The following is a 15,112-nucleotide window of genomic DNA, read 5'->3' on the forward strand; positions in this document are numbered from 1 at the left end:
ATGAAAATAACTCACAGTAGTTTAAAAAGCAGGTTCTCTCCTCACTACACTTTCTGCAAAAGTAAAAGTACCTAGATATTTACTTTTGACTTGGAGTTTCCCTTGGGAAACTGTGATATCTGGAGAAGGAGATGAATTATGTCTGGGTTCCAGCATCATTTGTTTATTGCATAGAGTCCTTTCCACTAAACCTTAAGTGGAGCTCACAAAATGTAAGTGCAGATGCATGGGAACAGTGAATAAAAGTGGAGCTTCATGGATGAAAATGTACTTTCTCCTTTTCTTGTGTTTTCTGTTTCTTTTGATGAAGATCTGGGGAGGAATGATTTCTAACACTTTACTTTTCCTAAAAGTAAAATATTAGCCTTGGAAACATTTTGTGGTAATTTTATTTAAAAAATTACACTAAAACTTTTACAGTTCAAAATCAGAATATTTTCAACACAAGAATAACAGAAAGAGGACTGAAAGAAAAGATTTTATAAGTACAAAAGCAATATTTTTGACATTGATGATTTGGAGTGGGTAACAATACTGACAGATTGAAGCTTATCTTTGTTTTTTGTGTAAAAAGAAATTTAGGAAATGTAAACAAAATGATAACCTGATTAAAAGATATTCAGAAATCATTGGTTCTCCTCAGTGCTACCAAAGCACTTCAGGATAGTCATTTTCACTCTTCAAAGGGGGATCTAAGAGTTTTACACAGCCATTGAAAATGAAAGCTAAAGGAGACAGGAGACCTTTACTTGAAGCCTTCCAAAGGCATGAACTCTCAGCTCCAGGGCAGCTCAGTGCCATTTGTGACCATTAAGAAAGCCTTTCTAATGTTGGCAACAATGAAAATAAAACATATATTCTTAGAAGCATTTAAAACTATTGCCAGGCATTGTTATGAAAATGAGTGGAGATGGCAAAGAAGAAAGGAGGAAGTCAGACAGATCGTAGGTGGGAGGAAGCTCTTACAAGGTAGGTATGAGCAGTGAGAAGTGTGTGTGTGTGTGTGGGGGGGGTGATGGTAATGCTAAGGACTCATAGACTGGTGGGTTTTGCCAGGTGTTCATATGGAATATAAATTCACTCTCCCTTCACACTTTAAAAAAAAGAGATGGAGGAGTGGAAGGGGAGGGAGCAGATGGAAGGGCAGGTATTGAGATGATAGGAGGGGGAAAACTGTGGTCGGAATGTAAAATAAATGGAAAAATTTATTTAAATAAAATTTAAAAAGCAAGACAGTTAGAATTAAAAAAAATTCACTGTCTTTCGGTTGCAACACCCAATGAAATGAATCTTAACCTGCCTCCATAGTTAGGCTGTGAATATTTCATTGACAAGCAAAAATACTAAAACTGCTTATTGCTAATAGCTATAGAGTTGCACAGATGATACGGCACTGCTTTGGTTGCCTTAAAATGCGTTGTCGCATCTTCTCCTGGTAGCACACACTCATTTTCCTTGTGCTTTCAAATTTTTTTTTTTACTAGTTTTCTACCCTTTCCAGGCCATGTAAAGTGGGAGACTGGGAAGTACTGAGATAACTTAACTCTAACACTGTATAAGGATATCGCAGGGACTCTCAAAAAGCAGCCAATAAAAGAGGATAAAATATTCAAGGATTTTTATTAGGAGACACATGTGTGAAAGAAAACAGTAAGGTAGCCAGGTAAAGCTGGATATCTAATAACCCTCCATGTATATATACGTGTATATACATGTATATATATACACATATATATTCATTCTATAAGTTCTGTTATTGTTGAGAACTGTAACTTATACAAATACCCTTACATGGTGCATCGTGAGAGAGCTAGTTCAGTCCTCTGCTACTTCTCATTTGCACAAATCTATCTTTGGACCAAGTGTACAAGAAGTAGACCCCAAAATGAAATTAAACATTGAACATGGAAGGTCATTTTTTTTTCTAGGAATAAAAGAAGTATGAGTGGGCTGAAAAGATTGGGAGCACCTTCAGACCGCAACGTAAGTGATCACCAGAGAGAAAGTGTCTCTGGCAAGGATGATGAGAAGGTCTCAGCCAGGGTTCCAGTACTTCTGCAAGATAAAGATGGACATCAGGACATCTCGTCTTTCTGAAAAAGGTCATCATTTAATTCCCCTGCCTTGCTCCATCACTGGTGGAGAGTAGTGGTTGGGACCATGTCAATGTCGCAGAAGATTTTACAGTGCGATAGTGTGGGTTTTTGTCAGCTGCATTCTCCATAGAGAGAGATACAAAGTAAACAATCCCAAGGCCTTACATGTAGATAAGTACTTCCTTCTGAAAGTTTTTCCTATTCACTGTCTTTCCATTTGTGTTATCACTTTTGAGAGTAGATGCTGTTTTCTCATGCTTTTTTTTCACCTAACAAAAATAAGTAGAATAATCTGAGTTAAAGTATTACCTTGCTAGCATGAATTTTTTGAAGTTTTAAGTTGCAATATCATCAGCTAAAAATATCTAGGCTAAAAGTGAATATAGGATAATATCACCAGAAATATTGAATATGAACTCATTTGTATATTTTCTAACTTTATCTTCGACCACCTCAAACACAGTGAATCCTCTATTAGAATGTAAGATCTATGTGTTCTGAGGAAATCTATGAATAATTCAAACGTCTTCACAGAATGACACATAGTAGGTGTTTAAACATCTATTGGATAGAATAATTCAGTTGTTAGTTCAATATTTGAGATATACTATATTTCTAATATAATATTCCCTTTTATCCTTATAAATAAGTGAATTCTTATAATATATTATCTTCCTTCTTATGCACAAGCCAAAATTTTGCCCCCAGGGAAAAAATTAGAAAAATCATAAAAGAACAGTTATAGTGGTCAAATTTCTAAGAACATTTCCTTGTGAATGTGAAGGCCATAGATATTTATAAATCACAGACAGTTATTGATATCCTAAAATATTTTGTTTCACATACATACTTTAATTTGCTGTGCCGTTATTTGCCATACCGTTCAACAAATGTTTAGAGCATTTCAAATATTGTGCTAGTGTTACAGAATTGCATGGGGTTATACATAGCATTGGACTGCTAAATGTTTGTGGCAAGCTTTACTAAGTAGTAACTAGAAAAAGACAGTCCATGATTAGAATTCCACTCCACACAGAACTCTTGCTTTATGACATGTGTGGGTTATTTTCTTGGCCTAGCAGCATGCTCAGGGCCTTGGTTTTTCAAAGGACTGTGAACTTTCTGTCAGTAGTCTATCAGGGCACAGGATTCTATCTCAACAATAGTAAACAAGCTTTTACCAAGTGTGTGGTACAATATAGAGTTGAAGAGAAAGAACATTAGTCTGGCATTGTGAAACCCATGGAGCAGGGACTATATCTTATTCTGTGTTCAGGACTTGAGTTTCAAATGAAAGGAAAAACTGAAACAATTTTTATTTATAACTATTCGAGTTTCAAAAAGATTTACACCAGTGGCTACTGGGAGGCTACACAGCAGGAACTTGGTACTTAACTTTAGGATGTGAGTTTTTGTGTAATAAATATTCATTTCAGTTTCCTGATTGTTTTAACCAAAGTAATACTTCCTTTGACATATATAACAAGTATTATAAAAAAGTATTCATCTTAAAATGAAACAGGCAAATGTGCTTTTGAATTGATATCTCTGCATGTCAATTAAACACGGCTGAAGCTTATTTAAAACTGAATGCATTTTGAAAATATTTGTACTGAATAATATGTATGTGTAATTTCAACTAACATATAGAAATTACCTTTGATAAAGATTTTTATTCAAATTACAAAATAAGTAACCTTGCTTTTAAATTATTATTAAAAATACTTTATGTATATATATTTTATTGAAACACTTCTTTTCATACAAAGAATATTCTGATACATAGTTTCTCCTCTGCCAACTCTTCTGAGGTTCTGTCCAACCCAATTCTACATCCTCTCTTTAGAAAATAAATGAGCAGCCGGGCGGTGGTGGCGCATACCTTTAATCCCAGCACTCGGGAGGCAGAGGCAGGAGGATCTCTATGAGTTCGAGGCTAGCCTGTCTAAAAAGTGAGTTCCAGGACAGGCTCCAAAGCTACACAGAGGGACCCTGTATCGAAAAAACAAAAACAAAAACAAACAAACAAGAAAAGAAGTGAGCAAACAAACAACCCCCCCCCAAAAAAACTAGGATAATAAATAAGTAAAAAACACAAGAAATACACAAAAAAGCACATAACCAAAGCCCATAGAAACACAAAAATGGAAAACATAACATACAAGCAAAAGATATTAAGAAAAAACCAAAGCAATATGAGACAAAAAGTCTACAAAAATACTGCTGAGTTTCTTTTGTGTTGGGGATCAGGCCTTCCTCAAGTAAGGTTTGTATACCTAATGAGTCTCCATTGGGAACAACTAATTTTTCCTTTGTAAATGATACAGTTGCAGATACCTTTGTTAGGGATGGAGTTATGTCCATTTCCCACCTCAACCTCTAGGTGTTTTTAAATGCTGAGTAGCATTCCATTGTGCCCACATGTAACAACTTACTTATAATTTTATCTGTTGATCTGCTCCAACTGTGGTTATTATAAATGTTCTGTTCTACTGGGCCTGTTCCATGCCCATAATTCCAGCACTTGGGAGGCAGAGATTTCAAATCCAAGGCATCTTTCGAACCAGGATCACAGTCACATGCATCGTTCCTAGCAAAACAGCATTTAGGAGAGCCACAGCGGGAAAACAAACAGCAAACAAAAAGCCCAGAGAGACAGAGCATTTACTGCACAGAGCTGCAGTGGGAAAAGCTCAATGCAGGAGACTGGAGTTCTAAAACGGCCAAAGAACAAACAGTTAAAAAGTATCTGTAATGGCATCTCACACAGAAACGTGCAGCAAGGATAGACCTCAAAACTCCAGGTGATCTAAGTCAGGCAAGATGAGCACGTGCTGTCCAGTTCCATTTGTGTGAAATTCTGCAAGGCAGACAATTGACGGCAGCAAAAGGCAGTCCAGTTGCTGTTTGATGCCAGGACTGTCTGCAAGGAAGAACAATTGAAGGGAACTTTTGGGAATCAGAGAATATCCTGTACTTTATTAAAATAATCATTGTATTTGTGTATGTGTCAAAACTGCTGAAAAATAAAACTTAAAATGGGTGCGTGCAAATTACACACAATAAAAAGCATATAGCAGGCACCCTGTAAGACTAGCTTTTGATTATTAGCAAAAAAAAAAAAATCTTAAATATGTCTGCCTGTTTTTCTGGAGAACTCAAACATTTTAAGGACCTGGAACAATACAGGCAATCCACAAAGTCCAGCTGCTTTCATTCCAAAGAAGTATGTCTAGAGAGAGGTTGTCTGATGACCTGTCAGACTTCAATCAAGTTCTTCCAGGTCAGCTGGCTCGGGTTCTAATATTGTCAGTTTACCAAAGGTCTAAATATATGTTAATGATAATTAAATTAATACATGTTTTTTGTTTTTGGTGAAAAGTACTGCAAGAGGAAAGAACATTCATCCTTCTGCCACCTAAAGGCAAATTGTTTGTATTTTGGCATATTCCTCAATTTTTTAATGCATTTTTATGTATCTCAGATAATACGGTAAGTGCTATTTTTTAAGTACATTTTCACTCAATACTAAATCATTAGCATTTTCCTGTCATTAAACTTTCCATAAACATCATTTTAATAACTAGATAATAGCTCATCATATGCCTGTACCATAATTAACTAACACTCTTTTAACGGAGTTTAATTATTCTTTTAAATAGCAGACACATTGCCTGGCACACTGGAAGTTTTCCAGTGAACAAATGTGCCGTAAACAATGTTATGAAGAACATCCTTGTCTCCCAACCTTTGCATTTTGTGAGAAACTTAAAGAAAAATTACAGAACTCAACATTTTGTGCTGCGTGCATGAAAAACGCTGACGTCACAACAGACTTGTCAGAGGTTTTCATGCTGGAAGAAAAGAAAAAAATACGGTTTCCCAATGTTTAAAAACAGGCATTTCAAATAATTTAACATGGTTCTGAGGATTACATATTTAATTGTTTCTCTTACAGTGTACATGGATAATTAGCTAAAGGTAAAATATTGGGTAGTTTCTTTTAAAAATAACCTCAAGGTAGTCCTCTAAGAGCATTGCGGCTTGGATTGCTTTGAACCCTCTAAATTTCTCTAAATCCAATTTCTTTATTCAAGGTACTTATACCAGCTAGTTTTATGTCAACTTGACACAAGCTGGAGTCATCAGAGAGGAGGGAGCCTCAATTGAGTAAATGCTTCCATAAGATCAGGCTATAGGCAAGCCTGTAGGACTTTTTCTTATTACTTATTGGTAGGGGAGGGAAGGGACGCCCAAAGTGGATGATGCCATCCCTGGGATAGTGGGATATCGGTCCCAGGTTCTATAAGAAAGCAAGCTGAGCAAGCAATGGGGAGCAAGTCAATAAGCAGCGCCCCTCCATGGCTGCTGCAACAGCTCCTGCTTCCAGGTTCCTGCCCTGCTTGAGTCCTGTACTGAATTCCTTTGATCATGATGAACTGTGATGTGGAGGCATAAGCTAAATAAAACCCTTTCCTCTTCAAGTTGCTTTGGTCATGATGTTTCATCACAGCAATAATAACCTAAACTTGGACAGAAGCTGGTACCTGAAGAGCGGGGTATTGCTGTGACAGACCTGATTATGTTTTGGGGAGAACTGTAAAAGGACTTTGGAACTTTGGGCTAGAAGAATCATTTAGTAGATTCAGAGGGAAGCAAAGACTCTACCATGTGTTTGTGTGAAGAATCTGTGGTGTCTGGTCAGCAGGAACTGAAGAATAAGCTGTGATTAATGAGGGAACAGAACTACTAAATTAAAACCTTTTCTTTACTGAAATAATGGTCACCTGGAGCTAAGAAATAGTGGTGATTAAGAAGAGACCAACATTCGTTTGGCTATTTGTCCCTGTGCTTTATCCAACCTTGGTCTCAACAATTCTCGCTCATATAAACCCTCCTCACTGATATGTAGAACTGAATTGTATTGCAAAATAAAAATAAAAAAATTTTTAAAAAAAAGAAGAGACCAACACCATTGGGGTGAAATCTTCTGGGAAGTGTTTCCACACACTCAGCACATTCAGCACACAGACGCTCTGTACCAGAGTCAGCCAAGGTTGTACCTCGAGCTGGCAGCTGGACTTGGTAGTGTAAGACTCACCCAGGTGGTACTGGTTTTGAATGTATGAAGGGGTCTTGGAGAACAGCTGAGGCTCCGTACTTTGAGATGCTGGCCATTGGTGAAGGTTCAGTCTCAATAGCATGTGAAGGCCCAGGATTGAAGGGGTCATGCAGAGAAGTTGAGGCTTGACACTAGGAGAGACTGTTGGTGAAAGTGTAGCCCAGTTGCAGGGGAAGACCCAGCATTTTGGAGATGCCAGTACCATGGAACAACCATCAAGAACAGTGGTGGGATGGAGCCTGCCTGATCTTAGAAGATAGGTTGTGTGTGCTGCAGGGGGCAGAGCCGGAGGAATGACCTAAGCCTTTTAGAGGAGCCCAGAAAATTGTGAGTGGATCCCAGATATTGGACATTGTGTTATTTTACACTGTTGGGGGTTGGTTTTGCTTAATTCAGATTGTGACTGTGACCCGGGTCTTCTCTCATGGAAGAATTATTTATCGAAATTTTGATTTTTACAGAGCAAACAACTGAAAGACTCGAACTTTTAAAAGAGTTTTTTTTTTTTTATCTTTAAAGAGACTCAATGCTTTTCTAAAAAGAGACCAAACTTAATGTGTTTAATTTGTAAGGATTATGGAACTTTTAAAGTTATTTGTGTTTTATATTGTTATATATATTGTTATATATTTTATATACAATATACAATATATTATTTATATAAATATGTATTTAAAATACAGTATATTTATTTTAATATAATAAAATATGTTATTTTATAAGTAATATTTATATATTAATTTATATAATAATTAATATATAAATATTAATGTACCATGTGGGGACAAATGAGATAGGAGAGATTTTAATTGAAAAGTGAAATGTCTGTGTGTCAAGTTACAAGGGGTCTGTCATACTGGCTAGTTTTATGTCAATTTGATACAAGCTAGAGTCATCAGAGAAGAGGGAACCACAATTGAGAAAAACCCTCTATAAGATCAGATTGTAGGCAACCTGTGGGACATTTCCTTAATTAGTCATTGATGGGAAGGGGGAAAGGCCCACTGTGGATGGTGCCATCCCTGGGCAGGTGGTCCTGGGTTCTTTAAGAAAGCAGGCTGAGCAAGCCATGAGGAGCAAGCCAGTAAGCAGCACTCATCCCTGGCCTCTGCATCAGCTCTTCTCTCCTGATTCCTTGCCTGCTTGAGTTCCTGTCCTGACTTCCTTTGATAGTAAAGTGTGATATGGAAGCCAGATAAACCCTTTCCTTTCCAAGGGGCTTTGCCCTAGTGCTTTATCACAGCCACAGTAATCCTAACTAGGACAGTCCTTTATCTTGATTATAGCTTCTGGAAGTGTGTTCTGTCATTTTGTCATATCTCACCCAGTTACGTCTTTTTAGAAAGTCACTGCTACTCTGACCCTTACTAGGGAGCAGATAACACAAACATCACAGATTTTGCTTGGTCTTCCTCCCTGTGTGATGCTCTGCTTTCTTTTCTCGGTGCTGTGCCTGACAGGAACCTGTAATCATCATTTCTTGCATTCCTTCATTTGCACATGTGTTTCTCTAAGTCAAATTTTCTGGTTGCCTAAGGGGCAGAAACTGGGGCAGGTGACTGTGGAGCCAATCTGGGTCCAGGCTAGAGAACTTTATAACACTGGCTTTTGTATCGGCTTATCCTGACACAGATCTGGGACTATACTCTGTGAGGAGGAAGGACCTCAGCCTGTGCTGTCACAGATCTGGGACTGCACTATGTGAGGAGTAAGTGTCTCAGCCTGTGATGATAGAGATCTGGGACTATACTCTGTGAGGAGGAAGGACCTCAGCCTGTGCTGTCACAGATCTGGGACTGCACTATGTGAGGAGTAAGTGTCTCAGCCTGTGATGATAGAGATATGGGACTATACTATGTGAGGAGGAAGAGTCTCAGCCTGTGATGACACAGATTGGGGACTGCACTATGTGAGGAGGAATTATCTTCAACTCTTATTTTTATTTAGAGTTTTAAAGAAGTTGCTTGACATAAATACATCCTGATATTTATTTGTGTTTCACTTTATTTTATTTATACACTGACTGAGATATTATCTTTTTATGTCATCAATGCTGACTTTGAATTTTTGCAATCCTTCTGCCCCAAGTTCACAATTCCTGAGATTGTAGGCATCTGGTACCATTTCAAGCTTATGATTTATTTTAAGCTGTCACTTTGTGGGGATGAAGTCCACATTGAAGTACTCACTGCACACTTAGTTGTGTAGTTCTTTGTTTAACTCATACTCAGGTCTTACGTCCATATCTATATAACCAAGCAAACAAACTAGTATATAGTCCTACGGTTTAGACATCCTCTGCATCAAATCCATGGGCCATATACACAGTAAGCTGGGTTTTAAAATATATAAATAAAACTACCAGACAGATTCAAATGAATAAAAAACAGTGTCTCATATTTCATCTATATTAAATCTTGGGAAGGAACATTTATTACTTTAGTCTCTGTGAATAAAGTTCAATAACTATTTTATTGAATTTTAGATTTTTATATAGATTTTTAAAACCTATGAGAGGTAAAAGCAAAACTAGTTTCTTTATAGGTTACTTACTAAAATTGGAGTTAAAATTTCCTTACTGCTTACATAATAATGTTCAGATATGTTATAAGATCATGTTGTAGAAAGAGGACATTAGATAAAGTTATAAGTTGAAACCAAGTTCAGACTTTGAAGGCTAATCAATACAGCTCTCAATTCAATAGATAGATTTATAGTCATCACCAATGAGATGAAAGATAATATAAAACGGCTAGTCAAAATGTTCAGCAAAATCCCCTGGCAACTGCCCATTTTCTTGACTTCATTGCTATGCACTTCATGAGGGCACATCAGGGCTACGGTCTGAGTCAGGGTCAAGGGTTCTGGGAAAACAGTTGTCGTTCAGCCCATCTTACTTGACAGTCCTGGGCACTGAGGTCACTGACCCAGCAGAAGGAAAGTTGGCCCAACAACAGTGGCAAGCTGTACGTTTGACATCTTTGCCCTTCTTTGAAGGCTCATTTCTGTTTGGATTCACAATGACTTCATTTTCAACTACATGAGGGATTCATGTGGCCTCTGGAAACCTCCAGGACTCAAGGTAAAAGACACCTGTAAAATTTTGACATTAGAGACATGGGAAAGAGTTCCTTTGGCATGTGTTTGGCAACTTGTTGACAATTCTGACTTTTATTATGAATATAAATAAAGTAAACTACACAGATATCTGAGACAAAGTAAAAAAAAAAAAAACCTGTTCTGGTTGCTAGGAATATTAAGGAACATATACTTTCTTAAATGATTTCTTGTTCTCGTTCTCATTCCTTTTAGGTTTCTGTTTCTCCAGCTACTTTCCTCCCACCCTGAAGCTATTTCTGATTTGGGCTCTTCATACCTCTCCCCTACACATGCCACAGAAACACACACACACACTACACAACACACAAACAAGTACACAGACACGCATACATATACACACAGACATGCATGTACACATATCAGACAAACACAGAAACATACACACAGAAACACACAAACATATACATACACAGAAAGACATGTATACAGACACACACATTCACAGATGCACACAGACACATACACACACAATCACAGAGACACACAGAGATACACAGACACATGCACATGCACATACACATACAGAGGAGCACACACACATGCACATACATACACAGAGATGCACACACATACATAGACACATAGACATACACAATTATACTCACACCCATCACACACAGAGACACCTATAGACACACACAGATAAACACAGACACACACAGAGACTCTCTCACATACACAAATACACATACACAGAGACACACAAATTTCTATTTGGAACACAAGAGGTTTTATAGACTATTTTGTGGTTTTCTTTTAAGGGTATATATTAAAAATGAAATTTGGCACTCTTGGAGACATTACTTGAATTATAATTTCAATTAATCTTCCTATTTTATGTCTAGCAGACAAAATTATATTATTCTTACTTACATATTTTTAAGTTCCTTTTAAGGTAGCAATCCTTTAGGAAGATGCCACTAAGAAGTATTACATAATACTGTAAAATTTAGAAAGTAAGCATTTCACTAAACACTACTAGTACATTGTAACTTATGTTTTATGTATTTGATCATTGTGGCATTTTTTATGAGGACATGGGATTTACTACATACTGTTTAAAACTAGTACTCATGAAATGAATGGGGAAGTTTATGAAGACATAAACAATAGTAAAATATCACCATGTACTATGATAGAGTGCCATTGTTGCAAACAGGTATTAGTCTTTTTTACCAACTTGAAGAGTGAAGACTTTTTGGTAAATGGAATAGGAAACTGGATGCACATCTATCAGAATCAGACTTGAATGGCTGAAGGAAATACTAAAGCAAAGATGCTATTTGTTATTTTTTATGTTAATTTTTATTTATTCTTCTCTCATATAATATACTCTGACTTCAGCTTCCCCTCCCTCCACTCACCCCAATTCCCTGCCCCCCCTCCTTTAGATCCAATCCGTCAGCTCCAACCATTCAGAAAAGATCAGGCTTCCCAGGGGCATCAACCAAACATGCCATGCCAAGATACAATAATACCAGGCACAAACCCTCATATCATGCCTGGGCAAGGCAACCCAGTAGGAGGAAAAGGGTCCCAAAAGTAGGCAAAAGAAAAAGAGACAACCCTACTCCAACTGTCAGGAGTCCTTCAAAAACACCAAGAGCCAACAGCTGTAACATGTATGCAGAGGACCTAGCACAGATCCATGCAAGCTCTGTGATTGCCTCTTCAGTCTCTGTGAGCTCCCACAAACCCTGATTAGTTGATTACACAAGCCGTGCTCTCCCGGTGTCCTCGATCTCTATGCATCCAACAATTCCTTCTTCCATTCTTCTACAGGTGCTCCCCAAGCTTTGAGGAGAGTGAAGTGATGGAGACCTCCAATCGGGACTCTCTCTTTGCCTAATGTTTGCCTGTTGGTCTCTGCATCCACTTCCATCAGCTTCTGGAGGCAGCTTCTAATGACTACTGGACTAGGCATCTTAGGCATCTAACTATGAGTATAGCATAACATTCTTAGGAATCATTTCACTGATTTTTTTTCCAGTTGTGCTTGTTTCTACTCTAGGTCTCAGGGCTATCTGGCCTTCAGTTCCTGGTTATCCAGGCAGTGTCAGACACGGGCTCCATCTTGTGTTATGGGCCTCAAATTAGAAATCATTGGTTGGCCATTCTTACAAGTTCTGTGCCACCATTCCCCAGCACATTTTGCAGACAGAACAGATCGAATGTTTTGTGACTGGGTTGGTGTCTAAATCCCTCCACTGGGAAGCCTTGCCTGGTTACAGAAGATGGATAGTTCAGACTTCATATCCTCCATTTCTAGGATTCCTTGTTAGGGTAATTCTCATAGATTCCAGGGAGTTTCCACTGCACTAGGTTTCCACACCTTCTGCCAGACACCCTCCAAATCCAGTCATCTTTCCCATACTCTCTCCCTTCAGTCTTCCTTGCTACCTGATCCCTCAGATAGGAGTCAAGTCTGCTTGTTCCCTCAAGTAAGGATGAAGCCTACTTGATCGTGGTGAATGATCTTTTTTATATGTTCTTGGATTCAGTCTGAAAGTTTTTTTATTGGGTATTTTTGCTTCTATGTTCATAAGGGAAATTGGTCTGCAATATATTTTTTAATTGAATCATTTTGTTGTTTGGTTATCTAGGTAACTGTCATAAAATATATTTGGCAGTGTTCCTTCTGTTTCTGTTTTGTGGAATAATTTGAGTATTGATATTAGCACTTTTTTGAAAGTCTGGTAGAATTTTGTATTAAAATTGTCTCACTATGGTTTTTTTTTTTTGCGGGGGGGGGTGACTTGGGAGACTTTTAATGACTGCTTCTATTTCCTTAGGGGTTATAGGTCTTTTAAATTGATTTAACTTTGGTAAATGATATCTGTAGAGAAAATTATTCATTTCTTTTAGATTTTCAAATTTTTGTGGAACATAGGTTTTAATGACTTGATAATTCTTTGGGTTTTCTGGAAATCTGATCTTATGTCACTCTATTCATTTCTAGTTTTGTTAATTTGCACATTGTCTCTCTGTCTTTCAGTTAGTTTGGATAAGGGTTTATCTATCTTGATTTTCTCAGAGAATCTTTGTTTCATTGATTTTTTTTCTTTGCGTTCTTTAAGGGATTTATTCATTTCCTACAAATTTTTGTTTGTCTTTTCCTCAATTTCTTTAAGGGATCTATTCATTTCCTCTTTAAGGACCTCTATCATCATTATAATGGTGGTTTTAAGGTCGTTTTCTTGTGCTTCAGCTGTGTTGGGATATTCAGGTCTGATTGTGACAGGACAGCTGGGCTCTTGTGGTGACATATTGCCCTGACTGTTGTTGGTTGTGTTCTTACATTGGCATCTAGGCATCTGGGTTTAGGGTGATTATAGGTCTAGGTGCTGATGTCTTAATTTATCTTTGGAAAAGGGTCTTTCATTCCTTGGTTGCTGTTTCCTGTCTGGTCTTATGGCTTGTGGGTACTGGGGCTGAACAGAGGGTCTCCTTCTAAGTTGGGGACAGGGACAAACAACAAGGACTGGAGGGGGAATTGAGAATAGGGTAGGGTTCACCAAGAGAGTGGGAAAGGTCCATGGACAGACAGCCTACCTTAACTTTTGGTGGTCAATGTGGCCTCTTGCTATATATTTATAAAGAAATAGTATATGGATCAATTTTAACTGTGGTTCATTTTTTTATTCAGATGAAATACATAGATTATTTTCTATAATATTTACTTTATGTTTCACTTTCAGTTTTATGTTTCTTTATTAGTCATATCATCACTGGTGCCAATTATTTCTTTTCAGTAAATAGGGCATGCAATGTTTGATCAATATTTTTCATAGCTGCAATAATTGCTAATATCCATGTTTTCCCTGCAACTTCATGGAATATTTTGAAGAAGCAAAATTTATGACTGTTTTGCTCAAAAGGCTTCCTTACTTAAGATTGACTTGCATAAATTGCTTTATATTTTAGGGTACTTAATTTACAAATATATTTAGTTTATTCTATTTAAAATATTTCTAGAAATACTTAAAAATGACTGAAATGTCACCTTTCCCTACCTCCTTCAGGTATTCATCTGAACACCATAACATCTTCAGTTTGTATGTCTATATGCCTCACGTATTTTCCTGTGTAAATGGTATTTCCCATTTTTTATTATTAAATAAGACACAAATAATAGTAGAATAATAATGATAATTTATTTGCATTATTTCTGAAATGCATAACTGTAAATATAAAGTTGATATCCAGGAGCCGGAGAGATGGCTAAGTGGTTATAAGAATTTATTGTTTTTTTCAGGGGACTCAGGCTCCATTCTCAGCACCCACACAGTGGCTCACAACTTCCGATAACTCCAATACCAAACCTCCCAACACTTCCTTTTGGCCTCTGCTGAAACTGCATGCATATAGAGAACATGAGTAAAATAAAAATAATAAATGAATTTTGAGAAAATGATGCTGAGAAGAAATAATTTTAATTAAAATCTACCAACAATTTGTAGATTATACTTAACCCTTTCCACACACACACACACACACACACACACACACACACACACACAGCATACACACACAGGGAGGGGATGGGAAGCCATATTCTTAGGAAATATATTTCTAAAAGAAGGAATGGTAACTAGAGAGAAATGAGATCTAAAACTTCACACTTCGAGGTAGCAATGGGCAGAAAGAGGCAGTAAGAAGGGAAAAGCTACAGCATCTCTTCTCTGTGGAAAGAAAAGACAGAAGCAGGGAAGGAGGGGAAGTGACTCCTCCAGGGTGGTCTTACTACAAACTTTGCTTTAATTTGCATTTTATG

The 15,112-nt window shown here is 37.4% G+C and overlaps 1 protein-coding gene across 4 annotated transcripts in view; it reads left to right on the top strand.

The window, feature by feature from the left end:
* Positions 1-15,112, top strand: part of LOC128096701 (uncharacterized) — an 868,750-nt gene that overhangs the window by 747,004 nt on the left and 106,634 nt on the right. The window contains exon 5 of one of the 4 annotated variants that reach the window (XM_052716602.1): positions 1,929-2,102. The exons of 2 other annotated variants lie outside the window; for them this stretch is intronic. In XM_052716602.1, coding sequence (XP_052572562.1) covers positions 1,929-2,097 — 169 coding nt within the window. In that variant the 3' untranslated portion in view covers positions 2,098-2,102. Of the gene's footprint in view, positions 1-1,928; positions 5,692-15,112 lie in introns of those variants that run through there. One more of the 4 variants, XM_052716601.1, reaches the window with a different exon arrangement.

The sequence above is a fragment of the Peromyscus californicus genome, unplaced genomic scaffold (assembly GCF_007827085.1).
Source record: "Peromyscus californicus insignis strain IS unplaced genomic scaffold, ASM782708v3 Scaffold_5__1_contigs__length_169319896, whole genome shotgun sequence".
Classification (NCBI taxonomy): Eukaryota; Metazoa; Chordata; class Mammalia; order Rodentia; family Cricetidae; genus Peromyscus; species Peromyscus californicus.